This window comes from Saccostrea echinata, unplaced genomic scaffold, assembly GCF_033153115.1.
Source record: "Saccostrea echinata isolate AGI-Se365-2 ecotype Australia unplaced genomic scaffold, CSIRO_AGI_Sech_v1 ptg000029l, whole genome shotgun sequence".
NCBI lineage: Eukaryota > Metazoa > Mollusca > Bivalvia > Ostreida > Ostreidae > Saccostrea > Saccostrea echinata.
In genome coordinates, this window is record NW_026889778.1 from 41,885,457 (window position 1) to 41,900,000 (window position 14,544).

Genomic DNA, 14,544 nt, shown 5'->3' on the forward strand with positions numbered 1-14,544 from the left:
CTGACATACCTACCTTTCTCTTATTATCGAGGAAATATACAAGCAATGATAGTTCATTTCCTATTATCGTTGTCATGTGACAACAAAACATGAATTCTTTCTTAAACAGTTATAAAAATTTTTTAAATAGATAATAGAAAATTATTCTAGAGTACAAGTAGAATAAGGGATACATAGAAGCTTTGGGGAGGTATTTGTTTACTTTGGGAAAAATCGACAACGTTTTTGTGAATCATTATCATTATAAAAATCATTAAAAAATGATTTAAATGGTAAATTCTATACTTTTTTTTCATTTACAACATATATCTTATTTTACTTGCTCAAAACAACAGGTTCAATAAGCTCATCATTCATCATGTTCTGTATTGTGTCTGGCAGTAGGTTCTCTTCTTCGTTTTCATCATGACTCAACTGTTTGGGTAGCATTGGAAGAATCCATTGTGCATTCGCAAAAAATAGCCTGCGACGTTCAGAAGAATTTTCCTCACATTTCTTCCATAGCTTGAGAAAACGTCCCCACCAATGATATTGGGTCTGATCAATCTGATCACTGAATAAACATTTCCAATGCTTTAACTGGCTTGATATTCTTTCTAAACCAATTCCATCGAAGTTAATTGGAGACAGTTTTGGACTGCCTCGAATGCTGATAATTTTTTGCTGGTTGTTTCGAGCCATTATACCTCCTTCAAGTTTCTTCCAAGGAGAGTCATACTTTCCTTTATAAAATGTTTCCACTAGAGACTCGTTGCTTCTAAACTTAAAATGAAGGGGACGAGTATGTTTCCTCAAATCGCATATACTGTTTTGAATCCACGTCCGAAAGTCATATATGAAGTTGATGACCTTGACATTTGGAAGAAGCTCAATAAGATCATCTAGTGTTTCGGCATCATTTCTCCGCAATTTATCGGCCACTTTACTGAAACAAGCATCAATATCCTCGTGCGTGTGGCCAACCATCAAAAACAATAGATGAACCTGTAATTGATTTTTTGATACATATATATCAATCCTATTTTGACTTATCAATTTATTTATATTAGGGTCTTTCGCCTCTAACGGCAGACCCTTCCATTATTTCATTGTTTATTAATGTTCTTGTTTTTTTTTTCTTTATAATATTTGTGCAGAAGATTTCTAGGAGTTTGCTCGATCGATTTATTTGAAAATTTCAGCGAAGGTATATCTTTGTTTGAATCTCTAACAATCAATATTTTGTTTAACATTACTGAAGCAGAATTGTGTATCTTAATAATGTACAACTATATACGTATTATGATATTTATGTCATACGTTACATTATTGGGGGCCACAAGGAGCCAGTAAGCTAAATCTTTGACGCTTTATATCTCAAAAGAGGAAAATATTTTGAAAGCAAAATTGAACAAAAAATAAAAAATGTTCTGAACAATGTGTAACCTTTCAAAATGTCCCCAATAAGAATTTCAAGGACCGGTCCCGAAGCATTTCTTTTGCAAATATCTTGGAAACGAGAAAAAAAATTCTGAATACTTATTGAACAGAAAGTGTTTAAAACCCCAGGTATTTAAAATGATACCAAGAAAAAAGGGGCTGGCCCCTAAAATTAGGGGCCTAGAGGGGCCAAAGTCCTCAATCAATAACACTTTAACAATCAATATTTTGTTATACATTACTGAAGCAAAAATGTTTATCTCAACAATTTAAAACTGTATATTGAATTTACATAATAAGTTACATCATTAGGGGCCATAAGAGGCCAGAATGTTAATTATATGGCATTCTGTTTCTCAAAAGTGGGAGATATTTTGTTTTGTTTGTATGTTGTTTAACGTCCCTCTCGAGAATTTTTCACTCATATGGAGACGCCACCACTTGCCGGTGGAGAGCTGCAAATTTTGTCCTATACTCGGCACTTACGGCCATTGAGCAGTTAGGGGTCTTTTTCATGCCAGCACCTACTGCGACACGGGACCTTGGTTTATACGGTCCCATCCGTCTCATCTCCACGTCCCACAGTGGGATTCGAACCCGCGACGTAAGGATCAACTCCTTACTTCGCGACTCTAGAGCAGACGCTCTAACCACTGCGCCACGCGGGCGACGGGAGATATTTTGAAAAACAATAATGAAAAAAAAAATCGAAGAAATATATTGAACAATATCTAACCTTTCTTTTTTTTTCTTTTTTTTTTTTTTTGCTGAATGTCCCCATTAAGGATTTGAAGGATTGGTCCTTAAATATTTTTGTTGCAAATATCTCGGAAACAAAGAGTTTCTGAATAGTTATTGAAGAAAAGGTGTTAAAAATCAAGAGAGGTTGAAGATGTTACTAAGAAACAAGAGGCCCAAGGGCCTTAATGGTTACCTGAGTATAATACAACACTGTAAAGGATCCATTGAGGTATAATACAAAATTAACTGAAAGACGAAGATATGTTGCCCAAGAATTTCAAAAATCTGGTTAAAATGTCCTTGCTTATTGTAAAGTGCTAGACCCGAGTGATCTCCTTGGGATCATACTTGGTTTTCCTAAGTCTTACAGGGATGATAATGAATGAAAAATATACAAATACAATCGACACTTGCCTATTGTGTAAGGTATTCAATATATACAGATATGTTTTTGTCAATTGTCTAGTGCTACAATTTAGTACACACAGACTTGAGTATACAACGTGGCTATTTGCCATTTGTCACTAATTACATTAAGTCTCTCTGGCTCTCTGTAAATCTTTGTTCACTTTGATAAAGTATAAAACAACTATATCCACTCTCTTGTTGACCATGACTCTTCTACAGTGACAATAACTTAGATCACCACATTGTAAACATGCTGTGTACAATTACAAGTTTTGCTAAATATGCATGTATAAATAATTTTTATAATGCTTTTATCTTTTATAATGCTTTCTAGGCAAGAATCTGACTTTGAGCACGCATTGCTCATTTAAACCGAACATTCATTTTTATTTTGTTTCTATATCTATAAAACATTCTTTCTTGAATTCTCATTCAATCAAATAACCTGTTAATTAAATTATATACAAGGATTTCTTGATTAACAACATCTAGCAAAAGGGAGCAACTCTCATTTGCTTCACTTGTCATAATTGTCTATTCAGTGTGCCTCATAGATACCCAGAAGCAAAGAAAAGGCACATTTACTTATATTTTGATACATTGACATTAATATCATTGCATTTAGTTTGTTTGCTAAGTACTCAGAGGCAGAGGAGAAGATTTTCAAAACATTTATGCATTTTTGCTAATTAATCAATAGAGCCCCACCCAAGCGCAAGAACCGCGACCCAGGGACAATGAAATTCACAATTTTGGAAGAGGCACCCTTTCTCATCATAACTATGTATTCAGTTTGTTTAATTAACATCAAGGGGCAGAGGAGAAGATTTTCAAAGCATTAATTTATTTTCAGTATATAATACATGCAAATAAGTCCCCCTCACCACAAGGAACCCCTGACCCAGGGGCCATGAAATTCACAATTTTGGAAGAGGCAATCTTTCTCATCATAACTATGTACTTAGTTCAACGGCTTAATATACAGAAGCAGAGGAGAAGATTTTCACAGCATTAATTTTCAAAGCATTAATTTATTTTCAGTATATACGGTTCACGGTAGCTCAGTCGGTAGAGCGCTCGCTCCGTGACCGGGAGGTCGTGAGTTCGAATCTCGGCCGCGACAGACCTAAGTCAATAAAAACGGGTAGCAACTGTTCCTTCGCCATGCACTCGGCACTTTGAAGTGAAAGTTACGGGTCCTTTGGATGAGACCTTAAAAATCGAAGCCCTATGTCACTGCAGGCGTTGGCACGATAAAGATCCCTTACTGCTCAATGGTCCTGAGCGCCGAGTAAAAATTTGAAGCCCTTCAACGGTATATGGTGACGTCTCTATATGAGTGAAAAATTCTCAAATGGGACGTAAAAAACATACAATCAATATTTTCAGTATATAATAAATAACCCCTCCCCCCCCCCCCCCCCAACATGGAACCCCTGACCCAAGGTCCATGAAATTCACAATTTTGGAAGAAGCACTGTTCCTCATCCTAACCATCTACTTACTTCATCAGCTTAATACCTAGGAGTAAAGAAAAGATTTTCAAAGAATTAATGTATTTTCTTTATATTTGAGCCCCGCCCTAACACCAGAACACCTGACCCAGGGGTCATGAAATTCACAATTTTGGAATAAGCACTCTTGAACATCATAACTTTGTACTAAATTCATCAGCTTATACCCAGGAGCAGAGGAGATTTTCAAAGAATTAATGCATTTTACTATATAATCATTAGAGCCTCTAACACCCTACCACCAGATCCCCTGACCCAGGCGCCAAGAAATTCACAATTTTGGAAGAGGCACTCTTATTCGTGAATATGTACTTAATTCATCGGCTAAATACCTAGGAGCAGAGGATAAGACTTTTAAGGAATTAATGCATTTTCACTATATAATCATTAGAGCTCTGCCCTAGCACCAGAACCCCTGACCCTTGGGCCATGAATTTCACAATTTTGGTACACGGCTCAATGTTTACTACAATCATGCAAACAGTTTGACTGCTCGATGTCCTGGAGTAAAGAAGAAGATTTTTAAAGATTGCATTAATTTTGATGGTTTTAGCCCCACCCCTCAGGTCCCAGGGGGGCAGGGGCCATGCATTTCACAATTTTTACCCCCCTTCACCCATAGATGCTATATGCCATAATTGGTTGAAATTGGTTCAGTGGTTCCAGAGAAGAATGTACAAATGCTCAAAAGTTTACGACCAATTGACGACGAACGACATACGACGAACGACGACAGACTAAAACAGATAGCAATAAAAGGGGCTGACCCTAAATATAAGGGACCGAGGGGGCCCGAAAGCCTTTAATTAATACTTTGTCAATACTTTGTTATACTTAACTAAGACGAAACTGTTCGTCTTAACAATTTATTTATATCATTATATTTGAATGAAAGTCTCAGTCAAATTCTTATCAAAACTCGGTCTGAAGACCCACTCGTTGCTCGCAACGAGATCGCATCCAGTTATTATTATTATCACTACTACTACATGTATTATTATTATTATCATTATTATTACAATAATAATAATTATTATTCATATTATTCTAATATTTTCTTCTTGAAGTCGAAAGTTAAAAAATACTTCTTTCAAAAATTGTACAGACCCTATGAAATACACAATAATTTTTGTTTCATTGATCATGTTGATGACGTATACCAGAATTGTTTGAAATTGGTTTCAAAGTTCCAGAAAGAAAACTGAAAATGTTCAATAGTTATGGATTATAGACTAAAGTCTTATTTAATATGCAATATTTAGAAATTGAAGTACAAATTGTTTATAAACATAGAAAAAAAATCCTGTACATTGTACTTACTTCCTTGAAGACTTTTATATGCACTAAGTATTCACAAAATGCAAGCACAAATTTGTTCTTGTTTTCACGCCAGCAGTTATCTGCCTGTAAATAAAATGTGGGTGGCAATTTTCCTCCCTGGAAAAAAAAAATTAATTCATATTAAATTTTCATGAACTTTGGCAATATATTTACATAAAAGTGTTCTCTGACCAATATTATAAAACAAATTAATAGAATAGTTACCATTATATCTTTTATTTTGAAGAGTATCTGGAGAATAATGTTGATCGTCAAGTTGGAGTCTTGGGGATATTGCCCAATGTCAAGAAACGTAAAAAATTCATTTTGACCATGGGCAATTACTCCAGAAATGTGAGTTTTTAACTGGTCAGCAGAATTTACTGCCTGTAATAAAAAAAATATTTCTTGACTTATTAGAGGCGCTAGCTTGTCAAAATGAAATCTAGAGAAATCGAATATCGAATATATATATATATATATATATATATATATATATATATATATATATATATATATATATATATATATATATAAGTACCTTTGCTGTCCTTCCTACAAAATGTGGCAGGTTACTCTTCGCTGAAATGAAATTCAGAAATCAGTTACAGTGTATTCGATAAAAATGAGCTGTATTATATAAATCAAGTTAGTCTTAAATCAAACAGCAATGCAAATATTGTTTCATATACAATTACGATGAATGGATTTCACTTAATAAGACTGCATTTGACATCTTCTCTACACTATACACTCATATATAATCTCAGACCTACAACATGAACGAAGCTTAAGAAGCTATAATTATGAAACTTAGAATAGAAAATAGTTTGAAAATAAATTGAAACAGAATAAATTAATGAAAAATTTTAAAAAATATTTTCAGGAATTATATGCCTTGTTTTAATCAAAGACATTATATGCCTTGTTTTAATCAAAGATATTTTTTATGTTTTTTTAATTATTTATTAAAATGAAAGTTTGAAGCTTGGTCTCAACGTCCTTTCTTCTTTTTATCTAAGCATTCTTCAAGTAAACTCACTTGCCCTTACTCGGGATTGCAGTTTTTCCTATCTATATTCAACTGCGTCAGTTTGTCCATAATTTTTGGGTGTTTTTGCAAGTATTTTTATAAATGTGATAATGCGGTGTAAATTTGTGAGTCATTATTTCAGGAAGGTACGTTTTGAAAGTTCCCTAGTTTTCTCAGGCTGTAAATGTATTTTTAAAATTTATATACATATTTTAAGCAAAATCCCTGTTGATAACATTAAGATAGATATAATATATCTATCTTAATGTTATCGACAGGGATTTTATATATCCCTATATTTTTCATTTCTAAAAAGTTTAATACTATCCCGAAAAGAAAATAAAAAAGGAAAGACAAGTTTAAACAGAATAAAGCGGAGAAATTCAAAAGCATCGAATTGATGAAGATAAGTGTATTTTTAAATGACTGCATGTTTTCTTAAACATTGAACAGATACATGTACTTTGCTTATTAACATTTTTAACATTATTTTCCAAATTGTTATGCTTTGAATAGGGCATATTCTTACAAAATACTTTTTTGCATGTCTTTTATTTATAAATTAACATTCAACATACATGTATATAACTTATAAGTATTTCCAAGAGATGTCTAAAAATTACTTGTAAAATGCAATTTCAAAAGGGCTTCATGTTTGTAAATACAGTAAATCCTCATTATGTCATAGAAAATGGGACTGAGAAAAACTTCGAGAATCCAAGGATTCGATATATTTGGTGTAAAATATTTATAGAATTTGAAAAATGAGTGGCTGGGGCTTTCAAATAACTTCAATTTGTATTTGTAATGGTATTCGAGGTATCGTGGTATTTTGTTCAAAATTCAACTGTATTGGTCAAATTCGATCGAACTTTACTGTCATTTTATATGACTCATTATTATGAGGTCGAAATTCAATTGCCAATTTTGAACGTATTTTTTTTTTTAAAAAAGGTGGACTGTGAGGTGAAAATATGTTGCCAAAAAGAGCTTTCTTTTGAAACGATACTCTGAGGAAAGGGGTTTGATTATATGTGAAAATGCTTTCATCTATATAATCCAAAAGTGTTCTTAGCTAGCATTTCTTAGTCGAGTTATGGTTTATAATTGTTATGAGAAAATATTGGACAAAAATATAAAAGACTTTATAATCATATATCTATATATCATACTCTTACATTTAGAAATTTTAAGAAACATTAAAATTCTAATAAAAATAGCACTAGAACAAAAGGCCTGTTTAAGACAATATTACATGTAGTTGTAAGTACGTGACAAACTTGTGATTTTTGTGGACACAACTTCAAGGGAGTCTATGTCCTTTGAATATTACACTTCGCATAATTCTTTCACATTATAATACATGTAGATCAAACCTTATTAATTCTCAAGACTTATTCCTAGGTTATATACATGTACATGTAAAATGATAAACGCAGATATATATTAATAATAAATAATTCTTTATATAACTGAATTTGATTCTCAAATATTATTGATGAAAAAAGAACAACTAAAGCCTAAAATAAATTGCTTACATTGATCCATGCCATCAACAATGACGCTTAAAAACTTTGTTGGTGCTCTTTTCGCTGCCTCTCTTTTCTTGTAGTAATACTGCCTTTCCATCCTACAAATTTGTATCCGTTTAATTTTTAAATATGGTAAGACTTATAATTTCTTCATTTTTAATACTTTTTGTTTAGATGATAAGTATTATCACCATAATTATGAAATAAATTTATGGGGTACGTGTGCTGGAATGAATTTGAAATTCAGGGGTGAAATTTCAGAATGTCTTCTGTCTAATCAATAAGTAACGATTCTCATCAAAGATAAAACTTGGTAAGGATGTTGAAAGTGTACTTAAGAAATTGTTGGTTATTGAATTGCAGGTTGTGTTATCTACGGGTCATCGGAGGTGTAAATTAGACAGTTTAAATCAAAACAACCCAAAGTTCAGAGGGACATCAAAATCCAGAACCAAATTTTTGGAAGCTTTGAAGAAATTTGTTGCAGGTAAGCCTTTGATTTTTTTTTATTCTCGGTTAAAAATAACTAAATAACAAAGTTTTTTATGATCTTGATTTAAAGTCTCCCGATTAAATAAAAAAAATGCGGAGAAGGGGCAGGGAAATAAAAAATGAGATTTGAATGTAATTGGTTTTTACAACTTTTTTTTATCAAGAGTTTCCCGAAAGACAACAGAATCAAAGGACAGAAGAGAGCGAAAACACACCTTGTGATCAAAATGTAAATCAAGCAGAGTCATCTAGTGAAGGTAAATTTTGAAGCATGAAATATGTGGAGATAACGAACAGTATTCCAGCTCAAAAGTCCATTAAACAGTACAAAAAATACATATCTCGCCCTTTCCAAGTTTTTCCTCTTACTTCCTTGTTTAAAAGAAAAGTACTTATTAAATTTACCTTTGGCATTAATTATCTATTTAATTTAAGGAAACCAAATTAATGAAATAAGTATGCGGATATACTAACATATCTATTACATAGAAAAAAATCTAGTAAACCAATTCTCTGATTCGGGATACGTATATAAATACACGAGAAATTCTCCATACTTCATACGAGATATTTCTTGTCATATCCAGGGTTCGAAATAAACTTTTGTAAGCACTAGTCCGTACGGACTAGTGACTTCCAATTTTCACTAGTCCGTAAAGCATTTGACTAGTCTGCCTTCTGTCTTATGATAATGATAACATACCGATACTCCTACCTTGTGACTTTAAAACACCCCTCTCCTGCAACCCGAAGTAATTTTATGAGTTAAAATTAAATTTTGGAATACAGAATTAAATTATAAGTAATCTAGAGCTACAGGAAAAACAAATTTTGCAAGGTATCAAAAAAAATTTATTTGAATCAGAATTAAAAAAAATATTGAAACATAACAGTGAAATACGTTTTAGAACACCCATCCCCCACCCCACCCCCGGAAATGTTAATATACGGAGTAACATAAAGTGTCAAAAACAATTAAAACAATGAATGCATATTTTTATAATTGTATCATTAAGAGAGAGAGAGAAAGAAAAATGGAGAAAATGGTTGATTAACATTTTATTGTGCATTGCTGGTATTAGTTTCACCCTTGACCTAATTATGTCCGTAACATCACAGATTGACAACTATGAGCAGTGTGTTATTAAATAATTTTTTAAATAATGTTTTGTGCCATTATAAATCATCTGTGATCATTTACAAGCAAATGAATTTCAACACTAAATTTTTATTGCCTTAATTAAGATACGATATTTCCATGTTGATTTCTAATTCGAAAAAAAAATATTTTATTGATTATAGTGATATTATCACTATAATCAATATTTTTTTTTTATTTTTTATTATTATTATTATTATTATTATTATTATTTTTTTTATAATTTTGATATTTGTAATTTGTTTGACATTTGAAAGAATAATGTATCAAGATTTTTTCTTGAAAGGTTTTTTGGTTGTTTCTCTCTATGTTTCTCTTCTTTCCAAAAAAAAGTAGAAAAATCCACGATTTTTAAGTCCAGGGTAACATTAAATTCAATGTTAATGTGGTAAGCGGATACGTTGGAACAATTTCGATAGATCTATCTATATGTTTCTTCTCATGTGTATATTTTGTAAAAAAAAAAAAAAAAAATCCGATGATTAAAAATTTATTAGTTAAATAAAAAAAATTAAAAAATAAATTAAATATTGAACTATCATTTATGAAAAGAAAAAAAAAAACACGAAATTAAGTGGGATTAACCCGGAGATCGATCCCGAACACAAAAGCAGTTCAGCGTCACTTGGCTACGCACACAATTAAGTTTTTTATGCATAACCCCATAAAATAACTAAATTATATAATCATTTTTTGATAAAAAGACCAAGTTAAAAAAGATTTCAATATATATAATATGATATCAAAAGAGCATAACCTATTCAAGATTTCTCCAATTACATATATTAGCTCAAACACATTTTAATTTTTTCAATGCTCACTTTATACATGTAGTTCTCGATAAATTTCAAGTAATATACGTGAATGTTATTTATTTTGTTTGAGATACTTATGACCATTTTTGCCAGATTTTTAATATATTTTTGTTCATAGGTAAATTTATTTGATGTCATAAAATATTGAAATATTATGAATATTTGTAAATGCGAAACATTGAAGGCTGTAAAGTATACCAAGTGCCCTTAATCTCTTTAAGGTTAACATGTATCCTCTTAAGAATTTTATAACAAACAAAGTTTTCTATAGAGCTTTTCTAAACGATTTACATAATACATGTATGTCATAGAGTTTTCCTTTTAAAACTAACTTAATATGTGAGGAAAAAAGAAGAGTTCAATCTATATGTAGTTTAATAAACACAAATCTAAGTCCATAAATTAATCTCTTTGCTAAATAAATCCAGTGTCAACAATTAAAAATGTAGCTGAGACAAGAATTTATTTTAAGTACATTTTAGGATATATTCGCTGCTTTTTAAAATTATAAAGTTATAAAAAACAAAAATCTAAACATTAATAGTTAATGCAAGACGCATGTAGTTTTAATTCTGAAGACAGAGAGGTTTAGTATGCGTTGAAAATAAACATCTGATCTATTACTTAGTATAAGTGATATGGATCTTCGACAAGTGTTTATATGACAATCTTCCTTCATGCGGTTTTTCTCAACATACATGAATGATGGATTTGAGAATTGTCACTTGGAATGGATATTGTAATAAAAATGATTTGGTGTCAGACAGTAAGGCTTGTTGGTCAAGTCGTTCTATAGAAAATAAAAAAAATTCTGATATCTCGATCTTGGAAACTTTCTTAACTATCAATTAGAGACCATGGGTATTGATGATAATATCCTAAATAATATCCCAAAACAAGCCAGAGCATTAAACCTTATGTCATTATTTATACATTACATAAGGTATACCAAAACAACAGAAATGGAGCTAGTCAAGTCAACATGTGTCGAATATCCTTATTAAATAAACCAATGGGTGGAATAAATTCAATGCATTCCATAATTCTCTCAACCTTTAGAATTTAAGTCTATACATATTCATAACTTACAGACGTTTGATTAATTCATTTTTACAAAAATATGTAAGTGAAAGATAGATAGCGAAATTCAATTTTATTTTAATAAAATGCAAAGATGTTAGCGCATTTGTTTATTTTTTTTAACATTTCATAATTATCCAAACTTCTCACATTTGATGTTTTATAGCTTTTTATGTAGCTTTTTTTTTTCAAAAGCACCGTATATTTTTTTTTTTACATCCAATTACATGCGGATGAAATTTCACTTGCGGAGGGAGTGCACAACCAAATATTTTAATTTTAACCCCCCCCCCCCCCCCCAGTCACATTTCCAAAAACGACAAGCGGACGAAGTCCTGCCCGATTTTACATCTTTTTCGTCGGCCAACCAATTTTGTGTTCAGTAATATTTTTTCTGCGTCGCTTGCCGATTTCTTTAATTGAATCAGTAATTGAATAATGAAAAATAATAATGAATATAATGATAATATGAATGAATTATATGTCAGAAGAAATAACGAACAACAGTTAAGCTTAGTTTTTTTTCTTCTATAATTATTGCGCAACTGATTTCTAATCAATCAACAAAGTATTTTTTTTTCTTTAATGAAACTTAAAATGTTTTTAATTTTGTTTCAGATTTTTCCAGTCATCTTACAACGAGCTCAAGTGACACTGAATTAGAACTAGAGAGAAAACTTATTGGTGAGTGTAAAAAAATGTGTATATATTTTACAAAGGTTAATTACTTTTCCACAGATGGAATCTCACCAACCTAGTTTGGAAATAAGACGATTTAATGCATTTATTGTCTTTATTTGAATATGCCCTGTGGCAACGTACTTTGAAAAAAATACGCACTTTGAATTTTTTTCAAAGCGCGTTAAAATTTGGACAAAATTAACGCACTTTGAAAAAAAAGTGCGTTAAATTTGGAACAAAATCAATGCACTTTGAATTTTTTTTCAAAGCGTGTTAAGAATTTATATCAACATTTTTTTTTATCATGGAGACACTTAACACACTTTGAAAAAAGATTCAATTAAACCAAAATCCTGGACTTAGATTTCAGAAATAGACAGCATTATTTTATAAAATTTCTTTCGAAAAACTGATAAAGAAGAAGACAGGTAGAAGGTCCCTCAGCCAAACTCTTTATCTTTACTACCCAATTATATGTATTTACATAATTGGTATAACATTGATACACTTTATCTGAATTAAGCTTTAAGCTACATATAAAATTGATGGGGAAAAAAAATTGGGAGAAGCTTTCCTGAAAAAAAGTTCCCTATTATATTAAAGAAGATAGAGTCAGGGGCCATATCACTGATCTAAGCAACAATAGCCAATTGACTATTCTTTGACCATATTTGCCTTACAAAATAAAACACAATACATATCAACAACAACAATGCATGTAACAACAACAACAAACATGACAACGACTTGTATAAAATGCATAAATATTTTTTTTTCATACATCTTATTACTTATCAAATAACTATATTAGTAATAAAAAGACCATCATATTGTGCGGGAAAAATAATATTCAATGAGCATACAAACTTTGACCCATTTTGTCGCATTTCTCATACCCCTAAGGGTCATATTTGAAAAAAAAATCTACATCTATGTAATCTACATAAATCTACTGCATCTACTGAACTTATTACAGACTGGATAAAATAAAAGACACATTTTCCTTTTATAACAATTACGAGAACCTTTGGGAAAAAGGCAACCCCTAACAATCTATAAAATGTCTATATCTCAAATCCTGAAGTGACGTCATCACCGAAAAGTTATCCAACCAGGTTCAATTCATTTTTTTATCATACCTAAACTTTGCAAGAATATTGACTAAGCCGTGCACCTTTTAGCATGTTAGGCAGTTTTAATTGTTTATTTATAATTGACCTAGATTACTCCCTAACACACATACGTGCTGCTCACCTTAACTGCAGCTAGTGTGCTTGAAATCTATTCTTAGAATCCGGGTTTGCAGTGTGAACCATTAATCTAATTACTCCATAATACAGACAACTGCAGCTAGTGTGCATGAATTTATTTTTAAAATTCAGGTTTGCAGTGCTGCTTTTCACAATAATATGGGATAAATATGCCAACAATGTCACATTTTGTAACATAATTATCGGTGACTTTATTTACAGTTACTTGCAATTGGATCCTGGTTTATAAAATGTATATACCTTATTGATAAGTAAAACAAAGATCAATAGCTTTTGTGTGTGTGTGTGTGTTATAAGTTACTTAGCATAAACATAATCATAATGTACAAATTAAAGTAAAATTGTGTGAATACATGTATATAGTTAGGCGGATCTTGAATTTTTTTCCCCCATAAATGTCTCTTGTTTTACCATTACTGTAGGTTCTTTCTTAGTGACTGTAGCTTACGTTTATATGTTAATTTTTTTTTCATTGTTACCTTTTCTCCCTTTTGTAACATGTTTTTCCCTTTTCCCTTTTGTTTTTTCACTTTATTGCAGTTTTTGTTTCTAAATGGAACACTGAGATCTAGTCAGATTTATGATAAATAATAATTAAAAAAAAATGAAGTGATCGAAGTTTTTTAAGACTTCAATTGAGGTCAAAAGGTGGGAGATAAACCCTTAACCTTTCTTTACTTTTGGAGGTGTGGGGTAAATTGAGACCTTTCAAATTTAAACAGATGTATTCTGATCCTTATTCAAAATATTGAAATTTTTTTCACATTATGTAATCTTATTTGTGAATTTACAAACCCAGACTTTAAATAAATAAATAAAAAGTCTCGAATTTTGAAAGAAAATCTAACAAAATGATGTTGGCTAAAACTAAAATCTAAGTCCAGAATTTTTGTTTTATAAAAGTTTTTTTCCAAAGTGCGATAAGTGTATCCATGGTTAAAAAAATGTTGATGAACACTCTAAACACAATTTGAAAAAAAAAATCTATTTGGACAAAGTTTTTTTTCCAAAATTTAACGCACTTCGCAATTTTTTTTCTTAGTGCGTTGATTCCATCCCAATTTAACGCACTTTGAAAA

At 31.1% G+C, this 14,544-nt stretch overlaps 1 protein-coding gene and 1 pseudogene across 1 annotated transcript; one reads left to right on the forward strand and one right to left on the reverse strand.

Annotated features, from left to right (window-relative positions):
* Positions 1-315: 315 nt before the first annotated feature.
* Positions 316-8,064, reverse strand: LOC133194838 (uncharacterized). Its single transcript, XM_061330743.1, has 5 exons — positions 7,974-8,064; positions 5,944-5,984; positions 5,628-5,789; positions 5,403-5,519; positions 316-984 (listed from the first exon to the last, which is right to left on the reverse strand). Exons 1-5 carry the CDS (start codon positions 8,062-8,064, stop codon positions 316-318), a joined length of 1,080 nt encoding a protein of 359 aa, XP_061186727.1.
* Positions 8,065-8,229: 165 nt separating this feature from the next.
* The window catches only part of LOC133194276 (uncharacterized), a 7,454-nt pseudogene continuing 1,139 nt past the window's right edge, over positions 8,230-14,544 (forward strand).

Excerpts from the sequence above, each read along its gene's own strand:
- LOC133194838 (XM_061330743.1), bottom strand. The coding sequence starts at position 8,064 with ATGGAAAGGCAGTATTACTACAAGAAAAGAGAGGCAGCGAAAAGAGCA. Across the intron at positions 5,985-7,973 it reads TGTTGATGGCATGGATCAAT|CGAAGAGTAACCTGCCACAT; the intron begins GTAAGCAATTTA and ends ATTTCATTTCAG. Across the intron at positions 5,790-5,943 it reads TTGTAGGAAGGACAGCAAAG|GCAGTAAATTCTGCTGACCA; the intron begins GTACTTATATAT and ends TTTTTATTACAG.